The sequence below is a fragment of the Camelus ferus genome, chromosome 2 (assembly GCF_009834535.1).
Source record: "Camelus ferus isolate YT-003-E chromosome 2, BCGSAC_Cfer_1.0, whole genome shotgun sequence".
Taxonomy (NCBI): domain Eukaryota; kingdom Metazoa; phylum Chordata; class Mammalia; order Artiodactyla; family Camelidae; genus Camelus; species Camelus ferus.
Genome location: NC_045697.1, coordinates 1,357,460 through 1,385,034, shown reverse-complemented (window position 1 = coordinate 1,385,034; position 27,575 = coordinate 1,357,460). Strand labels below are relative to the sequence as shown.

General features: G+C 58.0%; 2 protein-coding genes across 15 annotated transcripts in view; one reads left to right on the top strand and one right to left on the bottom strand.

Annotated features, from left to right (window-relative positions):
- Nucleotides 1-11,108, bottom strand: part of CFAP99 (cilia and flagella associated protein 99) — a 33,096-nt gene extending 21,988 nt beyond the window's left edge. For 2 of the 5 annotated variants that reach the window (XM_032492737.1, XM_032492731.1), the window contains exons 1-2: nt 10,922-11,108; nt 4,674-4,800 (exon numbers count right to left, since the gene is read on the bottom strand). In XM_032492737.1, the coding sequence (XP_032348628.1) occupies nt 4,674-4,784 (111 nt within the window). In that variant the 5' untranslated portion in view covers nt 4,785-4,800; nt 10,922-11,108. The remainder of the gene's footprint in view (nt 1-4,673; nt 4,801-10,921) is intronic. The other 3 variants (XM_032492721.1, XM_032492727.1, XM_032492743.1) reach the window with 2 other exon arrangements.
- A 152-nt stretch (nt 11,109-11,260) lies between these two features.
- The window catches only part of ZFYVE28 (zinc finger FYVE-type containing 28), a 90,422-nt gene continuing 74,107 nt past the window's right edge, over nt 11,261-27,575 (top strand). For all 10 annotated transcript variants that reach the window (XR_004324452.1, XR_004324450.1, XR_004324449.1 and 7 more), the window contains exon 1: nt 11,261-11,727. Coding sequence is in view for 3 of the 10 variants with exons in the window: in XM_032492667.1 (XP_032348558.1) it covers nt 11,689-11,727 (39 nt within the window). In the remaining 7 variants the exon portion in view is untranslated. The remainder of the gene's footprint in view (nt 11,728-27,575) is intronic.

The window sequence follows — 27,575 nt, the reverse complement described above, 5'->3', positions numbered from 1 at the left end:
ATGAAAGTCAGATCATGTCCATCCTTCCTCAGTACCTTCCAGAAGAAGAGTCCTTGAGCGGCAGCACGGTCCAGCTCCCTCTGAGTCCTCACCCAACCTTGGCTCCACTCCAGCCACACCGGCCTCCCTCTTTTTCTCCAACATGTGGGATGCCCCGTCAGGGCCTCCATGCTGGCCGCTCCCTCTCTCTGCGATGGTTTTCCCTGCACACCTGCTCCCCTACTCCCATCAGGTCTTTGCTCAGATGTCACCTGCCCCGGGAGGCATCCCTAACCACCCCTCAGGGTCAGACACGGCCTGGCCCACTCGATGGGCAGCACACTCTGGTGGTTTATTGCCCCTTCTCTGCTACACTGTCACCTGGGTGCTCACAAGAGAGGGGATGGAGCGCCCTGCTTCCCATGACGTCCCCTGAGTGCAGGCTGGGCACAGAGTGGGGGCTCCTTCCTTGGAGCACAGGCAGGAGATGGGGGGGGCCCTTGCTAAGGGTCAGCTCTGTTCTCAGTAACCAGGCCCCTATTTCAGTTCTCTCCCAGGCTCCTCTCACCCCTGGGCTGTGCCCACAGCAGAGGGCACCCGCCCCAGCTGGGCCCCAGTCCCCTGTTTTGTCAAAGGAAGCCCAGGGGTTGGGGAGCAGGCAGGCGGGAAGCAGGGAGTCAGCAGGGCTGGCACGGAGGACGCCCTGAGTCAGCAGGGCCTGAGCCGAGGCTGCATGACTTTGCAGGACGCCTGCCCACGGCTCCTCTGCCTCCAGGGCTCGGACAGCAGCAATTCCACTTCTCGTTAATTTAAACGTCTGTGTTCGGGAAGTGTGAGTGTATTGTTTTAATGAGGTCAGAGCCTTGCGCTGCGGCTACAAGCCTGGATGCCATCCGCCCCGAGGAGAGGAGGTCAGGCAGGGCTGCACTAGGCCAGGGGTCCTGGAAGGCACAGAGCCAGGCAATAAGTGACACCCTGGGCCCGTGTATGGGGCCAGGCCCATGGCCTTCCTCACCACTGGGAAGGGCAGCCCAGCTGGTCACAGGGCCTGGGACTGACTTGGGGATCAGAGGGCACCAAACCCTACACCAGATCGTTTGGCTGGGCCAGCAGAGGGCTCTTGGGGCTGGGCTAGGGGGAACTCTCTCCCAGAGGAGGCAGGGCAAGGCCTGGGTCGCACTGTGAGGCCCCAGTGCCAGAGCCGGCCCCTGAGTCTGGGCCAGCCTCAGTCACTGAGGTCAGAGTGTTACTACCCAAGGGGCTTCTGAGTTTCTGATACAGTCTTGGGCCTTGGTCAAGTTCAGGGCTCCTGAGTCTGGGGATCTGGCCAGGCCCCAGGCAGAGCAGCAAGCACCCTGATAGGGGTCTCATGGGAAGTCCTGGGGAGGGGCTGGGCCTGTGGACAGGGGCACCAGAAGCCCACAAAGCTGCCAGCTTTCTGTAACCAGTAGTGCCTCCTACCGGAGTCACTGAGTTCCCAGACCAAGCTTGTCTGCTGGAACCACAGGGTCAGGGCAGAGCTGGTCCAGGGCAGGGAGGGGACCTGGACGCTGGTTTTGCCACAACACAGATTCGTAACTCATACCCCAGTACCTAGGGCCTCCTGCTCACCAGCAGTGCAAAGACTGAAGTCAGTTAGAAAAGTAGGAAAATAGGAAACTGAGTCTGCCAGGTGCCCACACAATCCCTTCTCCCTTCCTTCCTGCCTAACTGAAGAATGCTGTCATGTTGGGGAAGGTGATGTGCCCAGCTGAAACTTTCTCTTCCCCCTTGCTGATGGACCATGTGGCACATGCCTCTGATCAATGAAATGTAATGGCAGTTTGCTAGGTGTGGCCTCCAAGAAAGCTCCTTGAAAGCTAGGCAGATTCAGTTGGCACCTGCCTTACGCTGTTTGCCTTTCTCCTCTTCTCACCTGGGATGTAGATGCAGTGCTGGAGGTAGGCCAGCCATTTTGGGACTACAAGGCAAAGGGTGAACCCACTCTGGACTCCCTGTCTGCAGACTACTTCTTATGTGAGCAAAATTACCTCTAATTTCTTTGAGCCACTGATTTTCTGGTGTTGTTATAGCCAAACACTGTTTCCTAACAGATAAATGTCCAAGCAGACAGTTCAGAAAAAGAAATATATATTGCTTTGAAATGTGTGAAAATATAACAAGGGAAATGCTGATTATAACTACATCAAACGCCTTTCCACCTATTTGATTGTCAAAGATTAAAAACCCTTGCTAGCACCCTACGTCAGCAGGTATAAGGGGAAAAAGCACCCCTCACCTGCCGGGGAGACTGTCAGTATGTAGACCTCCCTCAAGGGTTAACTGGCAATCTTGTGAAATCACGAGGGCCAGTACTCTGGGACTTGACCCAAGGCGCACCTGCCCAGGTACAGAGGGACAAGTGGGCCAGTTTGTAACAGTTAAGGATTGGAAACAACTGTGAACCCACCAACAAGGGATGGTTATGACAGTTAAGCTTTAAGATAAGAACATGGAACAATTCCCATGAAATCTTTTTAAGTGAAAAAAGCAAAGTGCAGGATTGTGTCACAATGTGCTCCCACCTAGTAAAATATTTCAAAAATTAAATATAATTACATACAACTTTGATGCATAAAATTTATATAGTTTAGACACGCTTTTTGCCAGATCCGCTGCCTGTGCAAGCAAGGCCCAGGCAGTCCCGGGAAGGAACCGCAGGGTGCTGGACTCTGCGTGTCCTCTGGGAGGCTGTGGTGGGGGGGGAACCCCATGGACACCATTCTGAACCGTTTGGGTTTTGGATCTTTGATGTCACTACATCAGGTATTTAAAAAAATTTAAAAATCTATTTCCTGAGCCCAGGTTGTCTCTGACACGATTGGCTAGAAAGTGAAACAGACTTTCTGGGACTTGGCCACTGCTGCCTTCCAGCAGGGACCCGGGCTGCTGTTTCTAGGCCCCTGCCCACCTCTGCTTTTCCCTGGCCTCTCGCACAAGCCCCCTCTCGTTTCCCACCCACCCTCCCCACAGCCCCTTCCCCTCTGGGCTGGGGGACCAGCTCAGTGCTGAGCTGGGCCAAACCGTGGGCGACGCAGGGATGGGAGTTGAGAGGCTTTTTTATTTTTTTAGGATGGGAGAACTAACAACACTTGTGGCTGTTGGGAAAGTGGAAAAGACCCACTGAGGGGAGAGAGGTGGGATAGACAGAGGGAGCAGCCAAAGGGGCCAGGCTGCAGGTGGGGAGCAGGCGGGCCTGCAGGGGTTGGGGTGCACTGAGCTGGGCAAGCCCAGTCTGCGGGGGAAAGAGAAGCACTGTGGATGGGCTTGGCCCTTGGCTGTGTTCATCATTTCCCCCAAACACTTAGGGTCTCAGGGAAGAGTATGAGAAGTGGGGTGCAGAGGAGTGGGGGAGAGGAGTGCCACACCGGAGTCCCCCAACCCCCAGTCCTTGCTAACTGCCGGGCTCCACTGGCAGAGACAGCCTTTCCTGAGCGACACTGGGGAGCAGGGATTGGGTCAGTGGTTCCGGCTTTCTCCCACACGTGAGGCTTTGGTTTCCAGAACCCTCCAGCCTCGGTGCGCATGGCCCAGGGCGCTGGCCCCTCCACAGGACAGTGACCACCCGCCCCGTCCCTGCTAGGTCTTTCAGCTACTGAACCACAAGGTGGCAGCTGAAGGAGGAAGGGAAGGTGGGTCCATCTGTGGCCGGAGGGCACAGCAGAGGCCACACCCTCCAGGTAATGGGGCGCTGGGGTGGGGCCTGACCACAGCCACGTCCCTGGGGGCCAGCAAAGCTGCTCCCACAGGCCCTGTTAAACAAAAGCAAGGGGAAGGCTGCAGCTGGCAATTAAAGGCGAACATCCTGCAACTAACGCATTAGTGACAGCAGCCCCTCCCTCCAGCGGGTGCGGGTCAGGAGCGCTGGGGGGCAGCAGGCCAGTGCGCAGCCCCCGAGCGCTTCCCTGGGTGGACTTGGCCTCCTCTGGAAGCCCCAGTGGGGCCCACACCACAGAGTCTTGAAAGCGGGACCCCTGCGCTGCATCCTCCTGCTCCCAAGACACCTGCCTTCGATGGGTGGGTGGACGGACAGACAGACGGATGAGGGTCAGGTCATGGGGGGCCTCTCAGGTGTTAGGGCAGGACAGACCTGAGAGGGCGGTGCTCTGCTCCGGTGCCAGGGCCTTCAACTCAGGGTCTCTCTGTCTGTGCTTGAAGTGGGACAGAAGGACAGGGACCCCCCCGGGGCACAGGAACAAGGGCTGAGTGCCCTTCCAGGTGTGGGCCTCGCTGCCATGGACCAGGCCCTGCGCCTCACACAGAGTGGAGGGAGGGGAGGGAGGCGCGTCCAGGCTGACACGTCTGCTTTCAGTGGCGGCTGGTACGACCGCGTAGATGCATCCCCAGCTATAGGGCCAGTGCGTCTTCTCACGAGAGGAGCCTGATGCACATTCTGGGTGCCAGGAAGGCCTCCCGAGGCCAAGAGGGCCTCTGCCTGAAGGGCTCCTGTGGAAACACTGCCAGCACCCTCGTGGCTCAGTGAAGCTGGGATGTGGGCCTTTGGCTGGCGAGAGCCTCGCCTTGACCTCTCGTCAGCAGGAAGGGCAGCAGTTGATGGGGACGTACCGAAGCTGCTTCCCAGAGTTGCGACAGCCCAGGACAGGCGCCACTGCCGCAGCCTCCCCACCCGCCCGGGGCCACTGCGCCGGCCCTACCTGCAGGGAGGTGGACACGGTCTCCAGGAACTGCTCAGGACTGTCCTTCTCAGGTTTAAACTGGTCCAGTTGCTTGATCACAGTTTCAATGCACTTCCCGTAGCAGGCCATCTTCCCAGGCGGGGCCCTAAAAGCAAACCGTGACAGGTCACGCCCCCCAGGCCGTCAGCTCGGCAGGCGATGAAGGACCCTCACCAAACTGACAGGAAGCCCACCGGGGAGCCTGGGACCTTGTGCGGCGTGCACTGCTGGAGGGAAGCGGGGGGCCCTGGCTGCGGTAAGCCCAGGCCCGCCTCCTGGACTGCATCCCCGCCGGCCTCTGCTGCCTGTGGTCCAGGCCTGGGGAGTCCGCCCCCAGGCTCCCACTCACCCGCAGCCCCGGGCCTCTCCGCCATGCCCTCTGGAGACTCCCAGGCTGCCCCCACCTGCCCCCAAGCCCTACACTGTGCGCGGGTGGGGATGGCCCCCAGGAGGGGCAAGCCCGGAGAAGGGAGGCACCTTGTGAGTCGGCCTCTGAGAGCCCCTCAGCCCAGCTGGGCTTTGGTGACTGGCTACCGACCAGGCCCTGCTCACAGGGACAGGGGGACCTAATCACAAAAGTTTGAGGCAATGAGAACCCTCGGGTCGCCAGGCTCAACCTCCCCCATTTTAAAGACAAGGTCACCAGCACCCAGAGAGCTGCACAGCCAGTAAGGGCCAGGCCTGAACATTCCAGAAACAGCCCAAGGAGACTGGTGTGCTCAGAGCCCTTCTTTGGCAGACCCTGGAGAAGCTGCCTAGGGGATGCCTGGGACCTCAGGAACTGGTTCTAATAGGTGACCCCCAAATTGTCCTCAGAGCTGGTGGCCAGGTCCCTGGGGCTCCCTTCCCTGCCCCCCCCTTGGTCTATGCTGACTGAGCAGCTCCCCTGGGTCACCATGCTCTGGCCCTCCTGGGCACCGGCCATTGGCAAAGCCAGGCCTAGGGCCCTGGAGACGGCGAGGGCACCTCTTCTTTACCCCACAAGCTGCAGGGGCTCTGGACAGCAGCACCCAGACCTAGACCCTCCAGGCTGGAGACTGAGTGACAAGACAAAAGCTACATACACTGACACTGGGGTCACCAGGGAGATGGCCGGTCTCAGTGAATCACAGTCCATTGGCCGAGTCCCCACCACCCCCTATCTCTGTAAAGACAATGAGAGCCAAATGCCACCAGACACTGCAGAGAGCCTCTCACACAAAACCCAGAAACAAAAACTAGCAAAAAGGAAGCAAGAGAAAGCAGACAATATACAGCAGGAAAAACCCAGAAACAGACGACTGCGCCACCTCCGAGGGATGGCGAGAGAGATGGCAGCTGAGAGACATCTGCAGGAAAGAGAGAGTTCTTGGAAATTAAAATACGACAGCAGAACTGAGGATATAAATAGAAGAGGCAGAAGATGGAGCTGAGGAAACCTCCCAGAGAGCAGAAAAAGACGACGGTTAGAAAGTAGGAGAAAAACCCAAGGGCAGCAGGGACGGACAGGCCCCAGGGCGCCCGCGTGCTTCTGGGGGGGCAGGTAGGGGTGCAGAGTAGCTTTGGGCACCAGGGTGCCGGCACCCGGCTCCAACCTGGAAGAATGTTGGCTGTGCAGATGGGGGGGCCCTGCACCTGGTCCGAGGAGTGAGCCCAGAAACGGGCAGGCCTGGGACTGGGAAGCCGGAGATTTTCCAGGAAGGTGACAGTGGGCGGCAGGCCAAGGGCGCCAGAGCACAGGGGACAGAGGTTCTAGGAGGAGTGAGCTCTGCACCTGGCATGTCCCCGTTCCCCGAGGATTTACTGGAGGCTCTGACTCCTGCCCTGGTCAGAGACAGGAGAGCAAGCAACGCAGCCGCCTGCCTGTCAGCCCAGGGTCTGCATCCCCACGCCTCTGCGGCTGCACACCTGGGCCCCTGCACCACCCAGCCACGGAGGCCTGACTGGGGCCCAGCCCTGGCTGTGCATGGACACAAAGGCCGGCAGGAGCTTCTCCTGAATGAGGCCAGAAGAAAGGCCTCTTGGAACTTGGAAATGGCACTGAAACTGGCTTGAAGCCCTGGTGCGGAGGGCTGGCCCTGGGGACCAAGTCTCAGAAGAGTCAGTGGCTTCAAAGATGGGTTCTACAGAAACCAGGCTGACTTTTGACCCACAATGGCTCACGTGGGTGCCTGAGACTTCCCATTTGTATATCAGTTCTCGCCCCAAAGTGTGTGTGAGCCACTGGTACTGAGCAAGCCAGTGGCGGGCACCACCAGGACCCCGGCCCGGCCTCGTTTGGTGGGGGGGGGGGGTGACGGTGCCGCCCTCTGACATGGGGAAGGCTGTGGGAGGGGCGGTCTCTGGTCCGTGGAGCCTCCTTCCACTCCAGCCATCACCAGCACACCCCCGAGGTTCTCGGCTGCTGCAGGACCCGGGGGGCCTCCTCAGCACGCCGACCCCAGGGCCGCAGCCCCTGGGCCCCCTTCGTCCACCCGCCTGCCCTGTGTCCCGCCTGCCCTGCCCGCTGGGCTTCTCACTGGCTTGGAAGCTGCAGCACACGCGTCTCCAGAACCTCAAATACTCACCCTGCTCCTCTCCCTGCTGAGCTCCTAGACATCCCTAAACACTTGATTCAAATATCACGACCTGTGAAGCCTTCCTTCCTTCTCTCTTAGCTTCTCAGTGCCTCCTTAGAAGTTGTCCAAACTCCCCTGACACCACTGGGGCCCCTGGTGCGGGGCCCCGCCTCCCCACCTCTGATTCCCCACCCCTACCCCAGAGCTGGCACAAAATTGTCTGTGGAATTAATTAAAAACTATAAAAATACACAAAAGGATCAAGTACCCTAAAGGGCGCTTGTATTTCAACCTGAAAGAGACAGACCTGCCCGAAGATCCTGTGCTTTTCTAAGCCTTGGCTTCCACAGATCCTAGAGGTCAACAGAGTTCAGTTTCATTATCTCATTTAATTGGAGAATAATAAATGCCCCAAGTTAACATGGAAGAGAACGGATCTGCCCTGAGCCAGAGGTCAGGGTGGGAGGTCAGCCTTCTCATCCCCAAGGAGGGTTTTCTGCCTGTGGGAGCCCCTGGGGCCCAGGCTGGGTTCCAAAGTCCTCCCCGCACCCACTCCGCAGGATCCAGATAACATCTCAGGGGCAAGCCGTACTGTGTGAGAGAGGCACCTCCCACCCAAGATGCTAAAAGGAAGTAACAGTCATGCACTCCAGGGCTCACAAGGAAAACCCTGAACCGAGGCAAAAAGTCTGTTTTTATGGAAACAGTGTTAAGGATGGAGTTTTTTCTCCTCTTCCCCAATGCACTGCGGTCATGCAGGGTGCTGCCCTGGTATGGGGCCCGGCCTCGAGCCACCTTCCAGCATCTGCTCTGAAAGCAGCTCTGCCCAGAGGAAGCCTTCTGCACCTGCTGCGCACGGTGAGAGTGGATAATGTGCGTGTGTGCGTGTGTGCATGTGTGTGAGTGTGTGTGTGCGCGCGTGTGTGCGCGGTGGGAGCTGCACCCGGGGCGGGAGGGCTTCTCTGCCCTCCCCTCCTGTACTGGAGCTGGAACATTCTGAAGAACGGATGATCCTAGGGGCCCTTTGGTGATGGTGCAAGTCAAGGAGGAGCAAGAGGGCAGCCCATGTCCCCCGCCATCGAGAGGGGCCTGGATGGAAGGGACCGGAAGCAGTGAGTGGACAGGCCTGTGGAAGAGGCAGAGAGGGGCCGTGGGGGCTGGGCTTGAACCCTGCTCCCTGCAGTGTTGGGGCAGAAGGCCCTACATGGGCCACACCCAGCACAGGGAGCTGCCCGTGCTGGTGGGCACTGGGAAGCGGCACGCGAGTTCTGCATTCCCACAGAAATGAACCCATGATCTTAGTCAAAATAGTCACGGCTCTGGGGAGAAACAGGAATTGAAGTTCATCCCATTCTGATGTGTGTTTTTAGCACCTCAGCTTCATTTTAATGGTGTAAAACCATATAGGTGGGAAGTGAGATTTAATCTCCAAGCTTATTGTTTTTTTTAAAATATTGATTTTAACTCCACTAATCAGGACTTAACTGTCTCATGTTTAAGGAAACTCTAAAGGTGAGCTGGACCAAAGCTTCTTTTCTTAGCACATCCTTTATAGACAGAAACAAGATTATATGAGGAGATTTAAATTCCATCAGACACAAACCAGTTCAACACGCTCAATCACTAGAGAGGCTTCATTTACACAGATTCCCAAATGTGTGTTAATTAAAATTTATTCTTTTCCTGGCTTTTTATTTTGATTAAAGCTAGTCTCCTAAGGATTTCTGCTAAGTCATGCTCTGATGGCTTTGCTTAAAGCACAGACCCATGTGGCAGTTTTTGCTGGTTGCTTTTCAGTCTCCACTCTTCCTTTCCTCCTGAGTAACAAACCCTCAATTTTTAGTTGGATCTACTGCTGCCCAATCGAAAGATGACATTTCCTAGTCTTCCTGGCCATCTGGGTATGTCCAGAGGTAGAAGAGTTCGAGACTTCCAGAAAATCTCCTTGAAAGAAAGGGGCCTATCCTTCTTCTCTTTTTCATCCTGCTGCCTGGACTCAGGAGGTGATGGCAGGAATTTAGGCAGCAATCCTGGACTGGGAGGGGACCTGCTAAAGGTGGCAGAAGAGCAAGCTAGAATAGCCCAGGTCCCTGACGACTTTAGGGGGTGCTGTATCTCCCAAGATTGCCTCCCCATGGACCTATTTTATGGAAACATGAATAATCTTGTTTGGGCCACCATGGTATTGAAATTTTTCACTGTGTGCAGCTGAACCTCATCCTAACTGATACACCCTCTTTCCTGAGGTCAGCCTTCGCCCCAAGCACAGTTTCAAACTGGGAAGCATAGAAGGGAGATTCTGAGTAGCAACAACAGCCCCAGCCTTGGAGCAGACCAACGACAGACCTGTAGAGAACGGTCCACCAAGTATCTACCCGAGCTCTCAGGCTGGAAGCCGCAGCTGGGGAGGAGCAGGATTTATGGGGGAAACTAGGAGTGCAGCTGGACACATTTTGTTTAGGGGTTTGTTGGACATCTAACTGGCAAAGAACAGGGAGAGGGACCTGGACTCTCAGCGCAAGGTTCAGGCTGGAGATGTAGGTTTTGGAAACGTAAGGAGAAAATGGTTGTTCATTGAACCATGTGGTGGTAAGAAGTCACCCAGGGAGTGGGTGGATAGAGGGGCTTCCAAGGACTGAGTCTTGGGACTCCAGTGTTAGGATGTCTAGAGTTAGGAGCAGAGGAGGCGCCAGCCAAGAAGACTGAGAAGGAGCGGCCATGGGAGGAGGCAGAGAGTGCTATCTGCTCCAGCCAAGTAAGGACGGTGTGTCCAGAAAGGAGCACTCAGCTGGGTCATCTGCTGCTGGATGAGGTGGGGCTGAGCTCTCATCACTGGGTTTAGCAACATTAGGGTCAAGGATGATTTAGATAAAGAGCCTTGGAGGAGGGGCTGGGTGAAAATCTGATTGGAGCCCACTCAAGAGAGGAGAGTGTAAAGGAATTGGAGATAAGAGGCAACTCGGGGCGGGGTGGGGGTTGCTCTTTAGTGGACCATCAGTCCCCTAAATGGGACTGGGGAGGGAATGGGGAAGATGAGTCAGGTCCTCAACGACACACAGGGCAATCTCAGACTGCTGCCTGTGCCCAGGTTCACACTGACTTTACGGGAACAGAGGGGTTGGAGAGTCCAGAACCAGCGATACCACGAGCAGCGGAGAAGAAGCTCTCCATCAAGGGAGAGTTCCTTCCCTCTCCTGCACCCTAAATCTGCACATTGCCAGACAAAGATGTGGTGCTAGGTGGGGGCAGGGGAAATGCAAGTCTTCTGGGAGAGGGTGCCCCTCCTACGGCCAGAGTAAGGCAGCCTTTCCGGCCAGGTTCTTCAGGTACCAGCGGGAGTTGACAGTGAGGCCGCATACCTATTTTTAGCTGTCTACCTGGCATATCATAGGTTCTTCGATTTTGCTGATTTTTTTTATGGATCCAAACTAGTGCACTATCGGGGAAGTGGTGAATACCATTTATTATGGTCATTAAAAACAAACAAACAAACAAACACCGTTAACTTTAATCAAGGAACTAGGAATAGGATCAAAAACTGGGAAGAAGTAGTTAGTGACAAGAATATGGGAAGCAAGGAAGATGAGAACTGGCCTGCATGTCGAAGGAAGCTGGAGGTGGAAGGTGCTGCTGCTGAGGGAACACGCCTCGCCCTCCCTTCGGGTCCCATCTGCTTCCCTTCCCCCGTACCTGTCGGCGGGCTTCGCAGGTGCTCCCGAACCTCCTTTCTCGTCCCCGTGCTTGTGTGACTCTGCCAAGGCCCGGCTGGTGCGAGGGGACTCGGGAATAGCAGCGGGTCCCCCAATTCGCTTCGCGGGGACCTCCGCAAACCTCCGGGCTGGAGTGGCTCTGGCGTGCAGTTTGGGCGTCGTCACCTAGCAACCGCTGCACGCTCCGGCGCCGTCGACCGGAAGACTGCAGCCCCCAAAATGCACAGCGGCCACGGCGCAGCAAATGTCGGCGCATCCAGGGTCCCGCCTCCCCGCAATGTCCATCGGGACTTGTAGTTCTCGGCCCCGCCGGGCGCGCCGGGCTCCTGCGGGTGAGCGCGCCTCGGGCGGGGCACGGCGCGGCCCGAGGATTGGGCAGCCTCCGCAGCTCGCGGCGGGCTGGGGGCTCGCGGCGCGTCGGCGCATGTGTGGCGCGGGCGGCGGTAGCTGGCCGAGGCGCCGGGTGTCAGTGAGCCGCAGGGAGCCAGCGCCCCCACGCCGGGTTCCTACGCAAGTCCGCCTGCCCGCCCGCCCGCCGCGGTCTGTGGGTCCGCGCCGTGCGCCGCTCGCAGAGCATCTCCCGGCCGAGCACCTGCCCCGCGCACCTGCCTGCTGCCCGCCCGGCGCCCTGAGTCCGCGTGGGGCCCCGGCCGGGCCCTGCCCCGCGTCCGCCCCGCGCCGCAGCCGGGCCCGGGAGCAGCGCCGCAGAGGGGAGGGCCGCCGGGGCCGGGCCGGGCCGGCGCGGCGATGATGAACAGGTTCCGAAAGTGGCTGTACAAACCTAAGGTGAGCGGCCCCGGCCCTGGCTGCCGAGCAGACCCCCTTCCCAGCTGGGACCGGCCCTCCCTCCGTGAGTGCCATCGACACCCTTCCCTCCACTCCGAGACTTGCTCACACAGTCGTCCTCCCATTGCGGCGGGTCCCCCCTCCCCAGCCTGGTCCGAAAGCGAGTCTCCTGTTTTTACCCTCGGGCCGGAGCGCACTCCTCCCCCAGCCTGCCCGCTGCCCGACGGGCTCCCCTCCCTTCGCATCCCGGTCCTGCGTGGTGCCCTGCTCGCTCCTAGTGGTCCCCGACCCCTAGCCCGAAACAGACTCCCTCCTGCTTCTCTTAGGTCCCAGAAAGACCTTTCATCCCCTCTTCCTACACCAGGGATGACGCCTCCCGTTCACCTTTTGCGACCCCCCACCATTATCCTGGACCCGAAGTGTACTTCCCTCCGCCTTCCGGAACACATCCTCTCCCCACTTCCTCCAGGTGCTGGAGGAGACCCCCATGTCCCTCTCCTGGGTCTCGGACGGACCTCTCCTTCCCTGTCAGAGAAGGTCCCTGTCCCACTCTCCTGGCCCTGCTTTCCCCAGTAAGGACCGATCCGCACCTCCGCCCAGTTCGCGTCCCCATCGTCCTGTGCCCACTCGCGTGTTCTCGAATCCAGGGCAATCTCCTGCCCGGCGGCGGGATGAGCGCGCCCGGGGCCGCCGGCTCAGCGGGGCCGGAGGGGCGGTTCGCCTGGCGTGGCGTCCCTCCTCGGCCGTCGGGTCGGGGTCTGGGCAGCGCGCCCCGCGCCTCGGAAGCTGCGCCAGTCGCACTGCGGGCGTTGCATCCCCGCCGCCCGGTCAGGGCTCGTGTCCGCTGCGTCCGGAGCGAGTTGGGCTGCGGCGGTGCCCGGCGGTGCCCGGGAGCCGAGCGCAGGGTCCTGGGTGCACTTTAGGCATCCGGCGGCTGCACGATGGGGGCAGGCGCAGCGTGAAGGCCGGGAGGGCAGGGACGCTGGGGTCTTGGCTGGGGTGTTGCGGCTCGGGTGCGGCCAGTGGTCACATCCGGGCGCCTCGGACATCCGAGGCTGCAGTGTTGCTGACTGACCCAGGGAACACCACCCGCCCTCTGGATCTGGCTTCCCTGCTACCCCCCGCCGTGTGTGGCCTCTGATTGGGGGGTGTCCTGAAATCTGTACCTTTCTGGCCCACCCCTTTGGGGAGGCCGCAGGTTTGTTGTAAGTCTGGCACCTGAGGCCCTGCGGTGAGTTCAGGGGCCCGCAGCGCTCCTGCGTCTTGCCTTTGGGGTGGGAGAGTTTTCCCAGTGATGGGCTGAGGGCTTAGGATGCCTGGGGCTGCCCCCTGCTCGGCCTTGGCCTTGCCCAGAGGGGATCTGGATTTTCGGATTCCTTCCGGCCTGGTGCAGCTGTGCAGCCCTTCTCACTCCTCCCCACCTCCTGGTCTTGCAGCAGCTACTTTCTTGGTGTGACCCTGGTGCTTCCTGGCACTGCCTGTGTGTGGGGCCTCCCAGCCCTGGGCTGCCTTCTGCCCAGCCCTCTCCTCCCTGCGGTCCCCCGAGGCTGCTCTCGTCCTGCCTGCTGGTGCTGTGTAGGTTGCCAGGGGAGGGTGGCAGCCTCTGCATGGGACATCTGTCCAAGGAGTGGCTTTTTGTTTGTGTGACTTCTGTCACCAGTTAAAGAGAACCCAAGTCTACTTGTCAAAAGGTCATTTTGGGGTGGGCAGCAGCATGATTTTTTCAGATACAGGGTGAGGCCAGCAGAGAAATGTATCATGTAGCGTTCTGGTGTCTCTGAAAGCACATCTGTCAAGGTTCCTGAGGCTGCGATGACTCTTTCCAGACGTGGCTGTGGAAGGGGCCTTGTTACCAGCGTCGCCGGGCTGTATCACGTTGTTGGAAGGGAAGGAAGAGCAGCGTGGCCTCTGTTTCATCTATAACTGAGTAATTTCAGTGGCCCTGCCTGTTTCAGTTTTGGGAAAAGTCTTTAAAAGTGGAAAATGATACTGCCCTGGAGATTGTGCCCCAGAATTGAGAACCACGTCCCTAATTTCCCCTGTCTCAGGCCACTGCCCCTCCAAAGCCAGCTCCAGGCGCTGACCAGGGTGAGGCGGAGAGTTGGTGAGTCAGCCAGTCCCAGCGATTCAGCCAAAAGGTGTGTGCTTTAGGAGAAGGGAGGAGATAGGGTTTCATCTGGTCCTCTCCCTTCCTTCGCTGTCATCTCTTGGCTTGTCATCTGACCCCTGGACTCAAGACACATCTCCATCTGAGAACTTTGTGTCCAACCGCAGTGTTTGCCCTGCGGTCAGCCTGAGCGTGGGCCACCCCTTGTTGGACATCTGTCTTTGGGGTGAAATATTTTGATTGCTTGAAGTGTTGGAGTAGATTGTCACCCCAATAGCTTTTCATTTTTCAAATCAAAACTCGTATTTTTGCTCAGGTTGTGGACGGATTTTTGCACTTCCCCTCCCTATGTAATTTAATACGCTTTGGTCCAAGTGAGCACAAGTCAGTTCTGGGAGATCTCCGGGCCTGGAGGAGTTGAAGTGTTATACGTTAGCTGCGGGAGGATGTGTCTAAGAGAGACTGTTGCCTGCAGTTCAGATTTTTTTCCACTGTTGTGTTTGGATAGATGTACAATTCAAACTGAATTCTTGATTTAATCCCTGATTTGGTTTAATACTGAGCACTGAGCTTTCGTTCATCACAACTCAGTGGGAAACATTCTGAAACCAAAAAACTCATTGTTCTTGTAGTTTTAAAAAATATTTGAAAAAGCTTTAAAATACTCTTATATGACATTTAAAATTTTCGCTATCCTGAGTCACGAATAACAACCTGAGTAACAGACGAACCAGCCTGATGTGTACAGTAGTTTAACATTAAAATGAATTTGCACTCTTACTCCCTTTTATTTCCTTTAAGGCAGTCTTTTAAACACTGTTATGATTTTTTTCATGGAAAGTGTCCAGGATTTCTAAGTCTTTTTGCTTTTGTTCAGGAGGAGTTAACTTTAAGAAGGTGAAACATTTTGGATAGCGGATGTCTTCTTTTGACACAAAAATATCAATATTTGTGTTTCATGCTGGGTTATAGCTTTCTTGTTGATCCTGGGTGATGGGTGACAGTGCTGAGGGGTGAAATCTTGGCGTGGGGGAAGGGGGACCTGGACCGGACCCCATGGGGTCTTCTTGGCCATCATCAAAGAACATGTTAGTGATGGTCCGGGGTGAATTTGTGTTTTCCATTTTTGAGGAAGACTCGATCAGTATGTAGGTGGTGTTGCCCAGATGTATGGAGGTTACCACGTGGTGAGTGGTTATGCTCAGCCACGCACCCCATGTGGAACTCTTGTCATTCCAAACCATTTCTGGGGTGTGGTATAGTAACTTTCCTCATGCCCCTTCTTTTCGGGGAGACATTCCTTCCAAGTACAGTGCTTCACTGAGTGATGCTCATCTGGAAACTGTCAATATTCTGGGTTCAGATTAGGGATGAACTAGCCTCCTTCTCAAAGAGAAGCCGGAGTAACCTGCTGGGTGTGTGTGCTTCCTGAAAGAAGAACCCTTTGATCTTGGTGAAGTTGAGATCAGGCAGGTGGGGGCTGTGGAACTTCCCACCGTGGCTGTTTCCGGAGCCCCAGCCCACCCGGCCATGGGCGTGCAGCTGCCGGTTGGGGTCAGGGGCCGTCACTCTGTACTTTGACTGCCAGGAGGAGGGGGGCACACCCTGAAGTGCAGTGGCAGTTGGGAGTCCTCAGGTGTTAAATTGGTGGGCTCCAGGGCAGGGGAAAGTCCTGGCCTTGTGTCTGTACTGCCCTCATTGTACCCAGATGGTGTGCAGCCCACCTGACCCTATAGGGCTCCCCCATGGTGGCCGTGGGTAAAGGGTAATAATGCAGATGGCAGAGCCCCAGAGGAACACAGCCACACTGTCGGCAAGCCCCCCAGCCCAGAGCGCTTCTGGAGGGGTGGCAGTGGAGGCGAGGGAGAAGGGTGGTCTTCCTGCAACCTGGTCCAGTTGCTCCAGGGTCCCCGCAGTGCCGTGTGCGGCCTCACACCAGGTAGAGGCTCTGTTCTCGGATCATGGGATTTTCGTGTTAACTGCTAGCCCGGCAGCTGACTGGTTCTTTTTTAGCCGATAAATTCTGAGTGCCCTGCTGCGGCTGAGGCTGTCCTTGGAGGAGCACGATTCTCTCCGACGTGAGCTCCTGGGAAGCCAGTGGTCTAGAAAGCCTGGCTGCATGGGCTGTGCCAGCGCCAAGCTCCCTCTCCTAGCGGGTGGTGCCTGGCACAGAGCAGGGCTCGGCAGGTCCGGGAAGGATGCTCTGCGGTGCTGAGTCAGAGCGGGCGTGGCTGGCCTAGGGCACCTGTCTCTTGTCCCTGAAGTCAGAGGGCACTGGGGCCTCGGCCTCCCGGCTGCCAGGTCTGGTGGCCCCCAGAGAGCCTTCCTCCCAATGCCTCACACTGTCAGGCCTGGGCAGCCAGGAGGCCCTGGGAGTCCACATGTCACGGAGGCGTGTAGCCCCTGCCCCGGCTCTGGCGGGGAGGCTCAGTGGGCAGCTCTCATCTCATTTCCTGGCTCGGCTGCATTTCTGTCTGTGGTGGGGGTGGGGAGGGGAGCGTGGGGCCGCCCACGCCCAGCCCTGTGCCCCCGTGTTTGCCGGGCAGGGGAGAAGCTGAGCTGCAGACAGGCAGCGAGCATGAGTTTCTGTGCCAGCTCTGTGCCAACCCTGACGTCATCACTTAGGGGTCTGCTTTACCATCAGCGCTGGGTGTTTACGGGAAATGAATGATATGGTTTCTGCTAAGTGGGCAGGGAGTCCGAAGCTTCGCCTAATTGATATCTGGTCCCGTGTCCAGCCGGCGGTGGCCTGGCGGGAGGGAGCCAGGGCCGCGGTGCGCGTGCTGCCCGCTCTCAGCGGGAAGTGTGTTAGGCAATTTCATCCCACCCTCCATGCAAAGACGGGGGGGGGGGGGGGGGGGGGGGGTTTCAGGAGCTTTAGTGCCTCTCCTTAGAGCTGCCAGGAATTCCCGGAACACCAGATGCTCTTGTTTTAAAAGTGTAAAAACGCACATCCCAGAGCGCAGGTGACTGAAGGGCGGCCTGCGGGCTCTGAGTGCGGAGCCCTGCCTGAGCCGGCAGCGCTGCGTGGTGCGGCCCTTCCGCGGCGGGCTGTGCGCCCACATGAAGGTGAGCAACGGTGACCTGATTCCAGTTCAAGGAGAAACAAATGCCTAGAATGTTGTGGGTTTTCAGTATTTCTCTCATGTTTTATTGCCCTAAGTCTTTGCTGCTAGCCGTGGCTTATGTGTCTCCACAGGGTTGAAGCCACAGACAGGGCTGCAGGGGCCTCACCCCACCCCCAGCCTGTGCCTCAGTTTCCCTATCTGTCGGATGGGGGTGATGGGGTCTGTTGTGTGGAATTTGAGGGGATCAGCTCTGTCAAAGGCTCACAGTCATGGCTCGAGAAATGACCTGCCATTATCAGTGGGGCTTGCAGGTGGCTGGGAGGTGTGGACTTAGGACCGTGCCTGGAGTGTTTAATGGAGTACCCAGGGCCACTTGGAGAGTGAGGTGTCTTTTTGGTATTCAGTTGCTGGGAACAGACCCTGACTCGGGGCGCTCAGTTGTCCCGTTGGGCCGGTTACCTGCGCCTTCCTGGTGGCAGAGACACAGCTGTGTGCTCCCACACCATCTGGGCCTCCGGCTCCCAGGTGAGTCCTGGGGCTGAGTGTCAGCCTGTGTGGGCTGCAGGCCTGGCCCCCAGACCTCTTGAGCCATCCTCCTGTGGGTGTGGCCTGCATCCTCGGCTGGACCCCGTAGAGGACCATGGAGTGGTGAAGGCGACGGGGGGGAGGGGGCCGGGCGTAAATGACAGCGTGGGTATAGATCCCTGCTGCGTGAGGCACTGAGGCCTGGGGTGCTTGTGACACTGTGATGATCCTAGTGCGCCCTGTCTTACGAGCGAGGTCTCCGGACGGCGTGTTAAACGACTCACTGGAGCCTTCCCAGGCAGGAGTGGCAGGGCTGGGATTTGAACTCTGGTCCGTCTGACCCCAGGGTGGGAGCACCCACACCCTGAGCTGTGCGTTTCTGGCAAGAATGAACCGTAGCTCTCATCAATGTCTTTAAGATTCCCATTTGGTGAAACAATTACTTTTGTACTTTTTACAGTTGGGTTGCAAAGAAACTTAGATATTGATGGGCAATTCAAATGGTTGAAGGAAGAAGACAAAAGTGAATGGATTTTTTCCCCCACTGATCTGAATAGATTAAGCGAAAGTAGAATAGAACATTTCATACTATGGAAATTTATGCAGAGTAGTTGGTTAAGATGAATGGAATGTTTTTTTCTTTCTTACAGTAAGCATTTTGAAGCTCTTCCATTTCTCCTTGTTTTCATGTTGGGTGGAGGCGGGGTGGGTGCTGGGGACACTTCACACGGGGCTCCCTTCATGGCTGAGGGGGTCCTTTGAGCTCTGCGTGGGGGGCTCTGTAAGTCTCTGCCATGTGGGGTTTGCTCCAGTTAAAGCTTTCTCCTTGACAAACCATCCCAAACCATGGGGTACACTGGCTGGGGCCTGGGGGAAAATGAGTCAGCACACCCACTGTGGGGATGGTGTCTTTAGAGCCGGAATTTTTTGCATTGGCTTTTCAGTTTTTGAGAATGTTTCCAATTGTTTTTAGGGATATTGTAATTATTAAAAAGTCTAAAAGAACCAAATATCTAGGTGTCCGGTACATTTAAGAATTGAAGACCCACATTCATAGCAATGTGAATAACCAGAAGGTGGGCACAGCCCAAATGTCCATCAACAGTGAACCGGTAAAAAAAATGGGGTCTGTGCACACGATGGAGTACTATTCAGCCATGAAAAGGATGCTATATATACTTTTCAACGTGGATGAGCCTTGAAAACATGATGCTAAGTGTGAAGAAGTCAGACACGAAAGGACAAATAGAGTGTGATTCCATTTATGTGAAATGTCCAGAATTGGCAAATCCACAGAGACAGGAAATACACCAGTGGCTGCTGGGGTGGGGGGAGGGGAATGAGGAATGATAGCAAAAAGGCATGGGGTTTCTTTTTAGGGGCAATGAGAAAGTTTTCAAACTGGGGACTGGCGATGGTTGGACGACATCGTGAATGCACCAGGTACCACTGAATTACACACTTTAAAATGGTTAATTGTATGTTGTGTGAATTCCACTGCCATTAAAAAAAGGATTTTATCATTTTTGGAGAGATGTTTTTACAAATTGTAGAATTTTTTGAGATGATAAAGATGATAAAGATGTTTTGCAGCTGAGTAGAAAGATGCAGGGCCACATTTCTCAAGGGGCTTGGCGTTCTGAGGCTAGCTGGAAGCCACACAGCCTCACTTCTTGGTCCCTCAGTGCTGGCCCCTCCTCCAGTCTGGGGACAGGCTGTCAGCTCTCTCTCCTGGTGTGTGGGGGATGGGGGATGCTGCGTCCTAGGGAGTCCTCACCATGGTGGCTGGGGGTGCAGTGACTGGGTGGGGGTCTGGGGGGTCAGGCGAGGAGTGCCAGTGGGGTGGGTTGGAGGGACTCACACGTAAAGCCAGGCCCCCAGTGGCAGGGGGCTGGGGAAACCTACACTCCACTTCGCCCCCTGTTGGTGCTAAGAGTCACCTGGGTACCTGGCCGAATAAAAGGCAAAACCGTCCCAGAGGGGCCCTCCTGCCGCACCGTGGAGGTGGAATTCACGGTAAAAAGTTACCAAACTCAGGAGAATGTGGTTCTCCCTGAGCAAGAATCAGCAGAGAGCAAAGGCTAGTGGAACCATCCTTTACAACAGCCAGGACATGGAGGGGGAACCGTGGGGCAACACCACTCCTTTTTTAAACAAGAGCCAAGTGGAACTCCCAGAAATGAAAAAGACCGCCACCGGGTTTAAAAGCTCAAAGCTAAAACCAGCCCACCCCGAGGAATGGGTTAGACGTTGGCGGAGGGTGGGGCAGTGACCTGGAAGGTGGCTGAGGAGGTCCCCCCGCAGGCGGCCTGAGAGGCTTGGGCACACAGAGGACGGGATGAGGATGTCCACAGTGCATCTGACAGCACGATTGACCGGAGAGAAGGGGAGACTTTTGTCAGCTTGGGGCAGAGAGTGTTCCCGAGTTCAGGAACCAAGTCCCAGACGGGCTCAGAGGGGCCAGGCAGAGCCGAGCGTGCTGGGCGCGCCCGCGGAGCCCGGCAACGTGACGGGAGGCCAGGGGGGAGCCCTTTCGCAGACGGAGGGGCTCGCCCCGCGCGGCGTCCTGGGCCCGGCTGGGCTGCCATCCGCAGAGGAGACAGTTTTACACGAAGACCAGAAAGTAACACCCCCAAATCCTCGCTGAGGAGAGGTGGGAAACGTTCTCCAGAAGGAAAATCAAAGTCAGAGGAGGGTGTGGGAGGCGAGAAGCGAAGTCAGAAGCGTGCGTGGGGGCGGCTGCAGGCGCGGGGGCCCTGTCCAGGGGCGCTTCCAGAACGAGGGGCGTGGTCACCCCGCTCAGCAGCGCGCGGCCGCGTGGGGCTGTGGAGCCGCGGGCCGTTCCGGTTCAGGGTGAGGAGGGAGGTGCTGGCCCGCTTCAGACCATGAGCTGAGTGTGCGAATTAACTCAGGGTGAGCCCTCGGAGAGCAGTTACAGAGTGAGGAAGTCCCCGACCAGGAGGGCAGAAAGAATAAAGAAAATGGAAGCACTCCAGTTCAGGGAGGAGGGGAGGGGAGAACGCAGCAGAGCAAAAGCCCAGTGCAGGCCAAGCAGGAAGTGAAGCTGCAGAGGTCCTGGCAAGTGCATCGGAGGGCTGCACGGGGCGGGTGGGCGGCCTCTGCCGGCTGCAGGCAGGGGGCGCCGCATGGGGAGCCGGGAGGGGGCGCGCAGGCTCCAGGAGGCCTTCTGGGGGGGGCCCTGGGCAAAGGGGAACAGCAGACCCCGAGGCCTTGGGGGCGGCTGGCCCTCCAAGGTGGCCTCTCCACCGCTCTGAACAGGCCATGGAGGGGGCGGCCCTGGCTGGGGTCGTCTCCCCCTAGAGCCGTCCTGGGAGCCCAGCCCTGGTGAGCAGCGTGTCCTGATGGGACCCCTACTTCTTCATGCTCGTCAACCAAGACAGAGCTCGCAGGCCCGGTGGTCCCCTGAGGGGGCCATGCCCTCCCGCCCAGCAGCCCCGGGCTCACGGGGAGTGCCCCCGGCCCTGTGAGTCCTCATTGTGACCGGCTGCTCCTCAAGAGCCATTCCACACCCTGCTCTGTGCGCAGCAGCGCGGGCCCGGGATCAGGGTGGTGACTGGATCCCCGGAGCCGGCCACGGCTGAGCTGAGAGTGGGGTCGCCCCTGAGCTGTCGCAGGCTGGGGCTTCGTCTGCTGGTTCTCGGACACTGAGACAGTTTGGGTCCTGGGGAGGGGACACAGTCCCCTGGATTCCGGCCAGAACTGGCTCTTACTCAGGCAGAAGCTTCTGCCCTGTAGCAGGCGTGGGCACTGGGGCTTTAGCTGGGTGACGTCCTTCCTAGACAAGAGCTCTGTGCCGTCTTGAGCACCCGCAAACCAGGTGGCGGGGACACAGTGTCCCGTCCTCAGGAGGACAGGAACAGGGCCGAGGGCGCTTGGGTAGGGGTGGGAGGAGGTCCTGAAGGCTGTCGGGAGGCCTGGGCAGGAGGGCGCTGCAGCTGGCAGGCTTGGGCACAAAGGACCTACCTGATCCCGAGAGCTCTGGGTGCACAGGTGCCACCCAGATGTTTTAGGATCTGCGTGACCAGCTTTTGTAGGTTGGGTTTTGTCCCCTAAAAGACACTTCAAGCCCGAACCCCTGTACCCTTGAGCATGACCTTATTTGGAGATAGATCTTTGCAGAGTTCTACTTAAAATGCTGTCATCAGGGTGGGCCCTGAGCCCACAGGACAGGGGTCCTTCTGGAAAGGGGACATGAGCACAGACACACGCAGGGAGGAGACTGTGTGAAGGTGGAGGCAGAGACGAGGTGATGTTTCCACAGCCAAAGAATACCAAGGTTGCCAGCAACCCCCAATGCGGGTCAGAGATGCCTGGACAGAGGCTCCTCAGAGGTGACAGAAGCAGCGTGTGTCCCTGGTTCTGGCAGCTGAGCAGGGAATGGAGCCCGATGGCGAGACTGCACAGGACGGACCAGAGAGGTGGCCGGGTCTGGGTCAGGAACGTCCGCCAGGAATTTCGGCACATTCCATCTGCTTCCACGGCCCCGGGGTTGGCCTTGTCTTCTGGCCTCGGCACTCCCCATTTTCCCAGGGGTCCCCAGCCTCCCCCCCCCCCAGCTCTGCTGGCACCGGTAAAGGGGCTTCTGGGAGGCCCTGAGGGTGGGGGTCCTGGTGGGGCTAAAGGGCTGCATTGTCATCTTCAGTGGCCGCTTGCTGAGCCCTCGGCCGGGGCCAGGGGTGGGCCACCCAGTCTGTGCCCACGAGGGCCTTCGTGGGCCCTGCAGCCCAGGCCCATGGAGGTGGCATCCCAGGGAGTGGTTCATGCCTTCACCTCCCACTAGCTGTCTCCCCACAGGACTCACCACTAAGCCTCACACGGAAAGTCCCTCCTCACATTCGGAGCTCAGGATTCCGGGGGCCGGGAGGGGCCGTGACGGCACACCTGCCTCCCCGGGCAGGTCATCCCCGGGCTGCACCTGGCCTGCTTCCCCCAGGTGACACTTCCATTTCTGTGTGTGCCCTGCTGTGGTGCCTTTGGCCCCATTCTCGGGGCACATGTGACGGCAGCCACCTCCGGTCCTTGTGGACAAAGCAGGGCATCAGTTGATCAAAATAAACAGCTTGGACGCACTGCTTTGGACCTGCTCCCCCAGCAAAGGCTGGGGTGGCTGCCGGCCCCCTGGGCCCTCCTCCCGGCCACGTGGGACACCTGCTTGCTGAAGAATCACTGCTCCCCGGACCCCTGTGCTTTAATAGCCGAACTGATGAGACTAGGGGTGTGTGCACGCGCATCACGTAGTTCGCAGAAGTGTTTCTTTGGCAGGGGACTCATTTCAGACTTCTGAGGCCATTTCATGTCACCTGATGCTTCCAGATGTTCTTCAGTGGACCAACAACATATAACAGTACTTACCCACAGGCCAGGCCCTTCGTGTACATGAATTCAGTGCATTCAAGTTAAAAAAAAAAGGATGTGCTCACCGCAGCTGTCATTCCCTGGGCCTCTGGAAGGTTCTTGGCACAACTGAAACTCTGGAGCCATGGGGCTCAGGGCTGTGTGCCCACCAGAGGAGCCGACAGACTTGCGTGGAGGGGCCAAAAAGCACCCACAGGCCCCCTCAGCCTCCGTGGGGGAGGGCCCCATGTAGACTAACTGTGCCTGACTGCGGCTTGTAGGCACCTTCCTGGGGCTCTTTTCTGGGGAGGACGTGGCTGATGGTGGGTCTCAGTGGCTCCAGCCTGGCCCGCGTCCTTCCACTTGCGCTGAGGAAACTTCAATCTGAGTGATGGAGAACCCAGCTCCACGTGGCCTGGTGACCGTGGGCATGAGCCAGCATGGCTCATGTTCAGCTGGGCTGGGGTCCAGACAATGGCCTGGTCCTGCTGTGAGCTCTTGTCCTGGTGAGGGGGCAGCAGGAGAAGCTGCAGTGGTACAGCTCATGTCGGGACCCTACACAGACGTTCACACGGGATGGAGTCTCACTGTGGAGAGAGATGGAGGGAGGGAGGTGGCTTCCTTGTGGGTGTCCCTGTAAGCCGTCTGGTGTGATGAAATAAAGCCGTGAGGCCCTCAACCATCTCAGAACAGCAGAGTTAAAGTAATCATTTATTCATTCAACAAACATTAGCTGGGTAGGTACCGTGCGCCAGGCGCTGGGCTGGGGCCTTGGCAGAGACCCAGCCTCACGGGACTGTCTCGTGGGGGATAAATCTGGGTGCTGGGGCTCCTGGCCAAAGTAGTGGTTTCAGAGGGCAAAGGTTGGGAGCAGGGTGTGGGGAGAGCTGAGTGACCTGAAAGCTGCAGGGACCCCGCCCTGTGACCCTGCGGGATCCTAACTTGCCCTCCCGACAGCTTCGTCTCCCAGGAGGGAGGAAGTCGCCAAGAGCGTCCTCAGGCATGTTCTCCGGCTCCCAGGCCTGCAGGATGCGCAGAACAAGGCCATCTGCCTAGAGAGCCACTCCCTGAGGCCGCCCCGCAGAGGCCCAGGGCTGAGGGCCTGCGTGGAAGAAAGGGGCAGGCGTGTCCGAGATGCCGTGACCTCCCACCCCCTCTGCACGTGACCCTGTGCAGACACCCTGCAGGTGTGACATTCCAAGGTCTTTCTAAAGGGGACGCTGACCCTGGGGGGCTGCCTCTCTGGACCACGTGCTGACCAACAGGTGTCTTGGGGGGTGACACTGACCAAGAGGGACTGAGGTCTGGGAACAGCAGATGCAAGCCGGCAGGGGTCTTCTCCATCCCACGAGGCCTGGAAGAGGGACTGTGGCTGAGCGCCCTGTGAACAGAGCCAACACCTGCTCACTCAGTCTGCGTTTTTTTAAAAAAAAACCTTTTAAAAGGCTTTATTGAGGCATAAGGTATTTAATGCCAATAAACTGTACCCCTAAAAGGGTTAGGATGGTAAAGTTTATGTTGTGTGCATTTTACCACAATTAGAATTTTTTTTGAGGTGCTTGGGTCTTGATCATGGTGGGGGACACGAGCCTCAGCACCGCGCACCCAGTGGGTGCAGGAAGCCGGGAACGGCCGCGCCGGGCAGGTTGCGTCGCCGTCAGCGTCCTGGTTACCGCCTTGTCTGCAGCTTTGCTGGATGTCCCCGCTGAGGGGCAGGTGAGGGTGCACGGGGCCCCTCTGACCTGTTTCTTACGAATCTACAATAATAACTGAAAGTAAGACATTCAATAAAAATAACCTTTCAAACAACCCCATTGACAGGCATCGCTGTGCCGTAAGCGGCACGTATTTAAAGCGGACAGTTTTAGTTTTGACCTTTGAACGCACCTGTGAAACCGTCCCCGCAGTGAGGACACTGTGGACCCCAGAAGTTCCCCGGCCCCCCCGGCGCCCCGCCCTGCTCCCCCTCCCCCAGCCTCCCCCTGCCAGGCCAGCACTGCTCTGCTTTCTGTCATTACAGATCAGCTTAAACTTTCCATAAAAAGAAAAAAGGGTGTGTAACTAGGGACAACTCCGAGGGCCCCTCCCCAGCCATGGGGAGGCCAGACGCCCGGGTTTGTGGCGACACACAAAGTGCAGCAAAAGGAGCTTCTCGGAGGCCCTTACGGGGCGGCAGGACGACGGCTAGGAGGGCGCTGCGCCCCCGACCCCCGCGGTGGCACTGTTGGGAGGCGTGGCCTCTAGGAGGGACTTAGGGCGAGGCGGTGAGGGAGGGCCCTGGCCTAGGCTGGTGGCCGCCTTAGAAGGAGAGCCAGCAGACAGCACTGCCCCCACCGGACGCACGGGGTCGGGGAGGCCCTCGCTGGGAGCCGCCTACCCTGGCGCCTTGCCCCTGGACTCCTGCTTCCAGGACCGTGGCAAGTGAATGTTTGCTGTTTAAACTCCCAGGTCTGAGGTCTTCTGTTCCGGCCGCCCCAGCCAACTAAGGCCCGATGGGCCAGCCCGCTGCAGTCGCCGAGTAAGTCCGCTCCCACCGCAAGTGTGGGGCGTCGGCTCATTTGGGGAGGCTCTCCGAGTCCCCTGTGCTGCGACCGCTGGGCCTCTGTCTCAACAGGGCCTCCCACCTTTCAGCAGTCTGTGCTGGGCTTCATTCTGGGGTGGGGCTGGAGGTCCAAGAGAGTGACGTGGTGCAGGAGAGCCGGCGCCCCACCAGACTCACACAGTCGTGTGGGCTACAGGTAGTGGGCAGCCCGGGCCAGGAGAGGGAACCACCTGCAGATGGAGGAGAGGGCTGACTGCAGAGGGCTGGGGGTCTCGGTGCATCATTGTAGGCGGTCTGTCTCCCATGCGCACTGGACCTCACTCCCCGTGTACCGTGGACATCACCCCCCCCCGTGTACACTGGCCCTCACCCCCCGTGTACACTGGATCTCACCCCCTTGTACACTGGACCTCACCCCCCTTGTACACTGGACCTCACACCCCTTGTACAATGGACATCACTTCCCGTGTACACTGGACCTCACCCCCGTGTACACTGGATCTCACCCCCTTGTACACTGGACCCCACCCCCCGTGTACACTGGACCCCACCCCTCCTCGTGGACCTCACCCCTTTGCCTGCTCAGGGTTGTCCCCATCCTGTCCTGGGCTCTCCCAGAGTCCCGGATCTTTCCCCTAGAGGTGAGTCCTGCTGTGACCTCTCCTGTGTCTGAACAGCGGTGAGGCCACCGCCCTCCTGTGTGAGGTCTGAGAGTCCTGAAAGGAGCTGACAGGCAGCTCTCTCGACAGCGCACTGAGACGGCGCTGTCGGTCCCGTCTGTGGACCACTGCTGTCCTCTCCTCCCCAGCACGTCTCCCCTGGAGTTGGGATGCTACTCTCTGGGTTGGCATCCTGTCTCACTGGCTGCTCCTTTCCTTACGTATCAGGCCATCCCACAGGCGTCCGGCTCTGAGCCCTCAGTGCCCTGACCTCGCTCACATGTGTCTCTCCAGCCCTGACCTCTGCCTGGGGTGCTGGCCTCCCTGACAGCGCTGCTCCCTCCGCACCTCCGTGTCACCTCCTGGAAGTGAGTCTGCCCCCCTCCATACTTCCCGCCTCGGTTCCCTCAGGGGCTCAGGCCACACCTGGCCATCAGCCTGACTCCTGTTTCTTGCTGTCCGTCCCCGCCAGCAGCAAACCCCAGAGGCATGTCCTGCTGCGTTTCACAGCAGCCTTATTCCAAGTGTCCACTGGTGGTCAGATGGGTGGCAAAATGAGGTATGTACACACATGATTCAGCCTTAAAAAAGGGGGACATTCTGACACCTGCTACAACGTGGATGAACCTTGAGGCCATTCTGCTGAGGGAAGGGAACCAGTCACAAGAGAATGGATCCTGCAGGACCCCACTGACACGAGGTGCTCAGAGCAGCCAAAGTCCTTGAGGCAGAAAACAGTATGGTGGGTGCTGGGGTGCGGTGGAGGGGGGCAGGGAGTTACTGGTTAGTGGGGACAGGGTTTCAGTTTTGCAAGATGAAAAGAGCCCTGCGCACGGGTGGTGGTGTTAGCTGCACAACATGGATGTACTTAACGCCACTGAACTACATACTTTAAAGTGGTGAAAATGTGGGGTTTTTGTTATGTGTATGTTACTGCAATTTAAAATAATAAGTAATAAAGAATGTTTCTGGGAGATGACCCCCTCTGACGCCTCCCTTCTTCCCAAGCCATCTTCTCGCTCTGGGTCATTTCAGGAGCCCCTGACTGGTTTCCCTCCTTCCGCCCTTGCCCCCACCCACCCCGGGCTGTTCTCAGCACAGCAACCGGAATCCTCTAACACACAGTTCTGATCTCATGACTCTGCTCAGAACCCTGGGACCCCCATCTAAGCCAGAGTAAAACCCGAGGCACTCCAAGGTCACGTACCTCCTTTGACCTCTGTCCCCTCCCCCACTTCCCGCTGCAGCCCCATGGGGCTCCCAGCCGTTCCTCAGACACCCACCACCCCGGGTGCCCTCTGCCGGCAGCTCCTCCCTGGTCAGGCCCCCCAGGTAACCCCGCCTCTTTGGAGATGCCTGTTTTCCCTCTAATCCGTGGTTCTCTCTAATCCGGGAGCGACTTTGACCCTTAGGGACGTTTGGTGATGTCTGGAGACATTTTCGGTTGTCACAGCTTGGAGAGGGGTGTTCTACTGGCCTCCAGGGGTGCCACTCCCAGCCCACAGTACAGGGGGTCGCCGCCCCCCACGAGCAGTGCAGCCTGAGAGCCAGCTCTGCTCTGCTCTCCGCCCTTCGCCCTCCCTGCGGTGCCC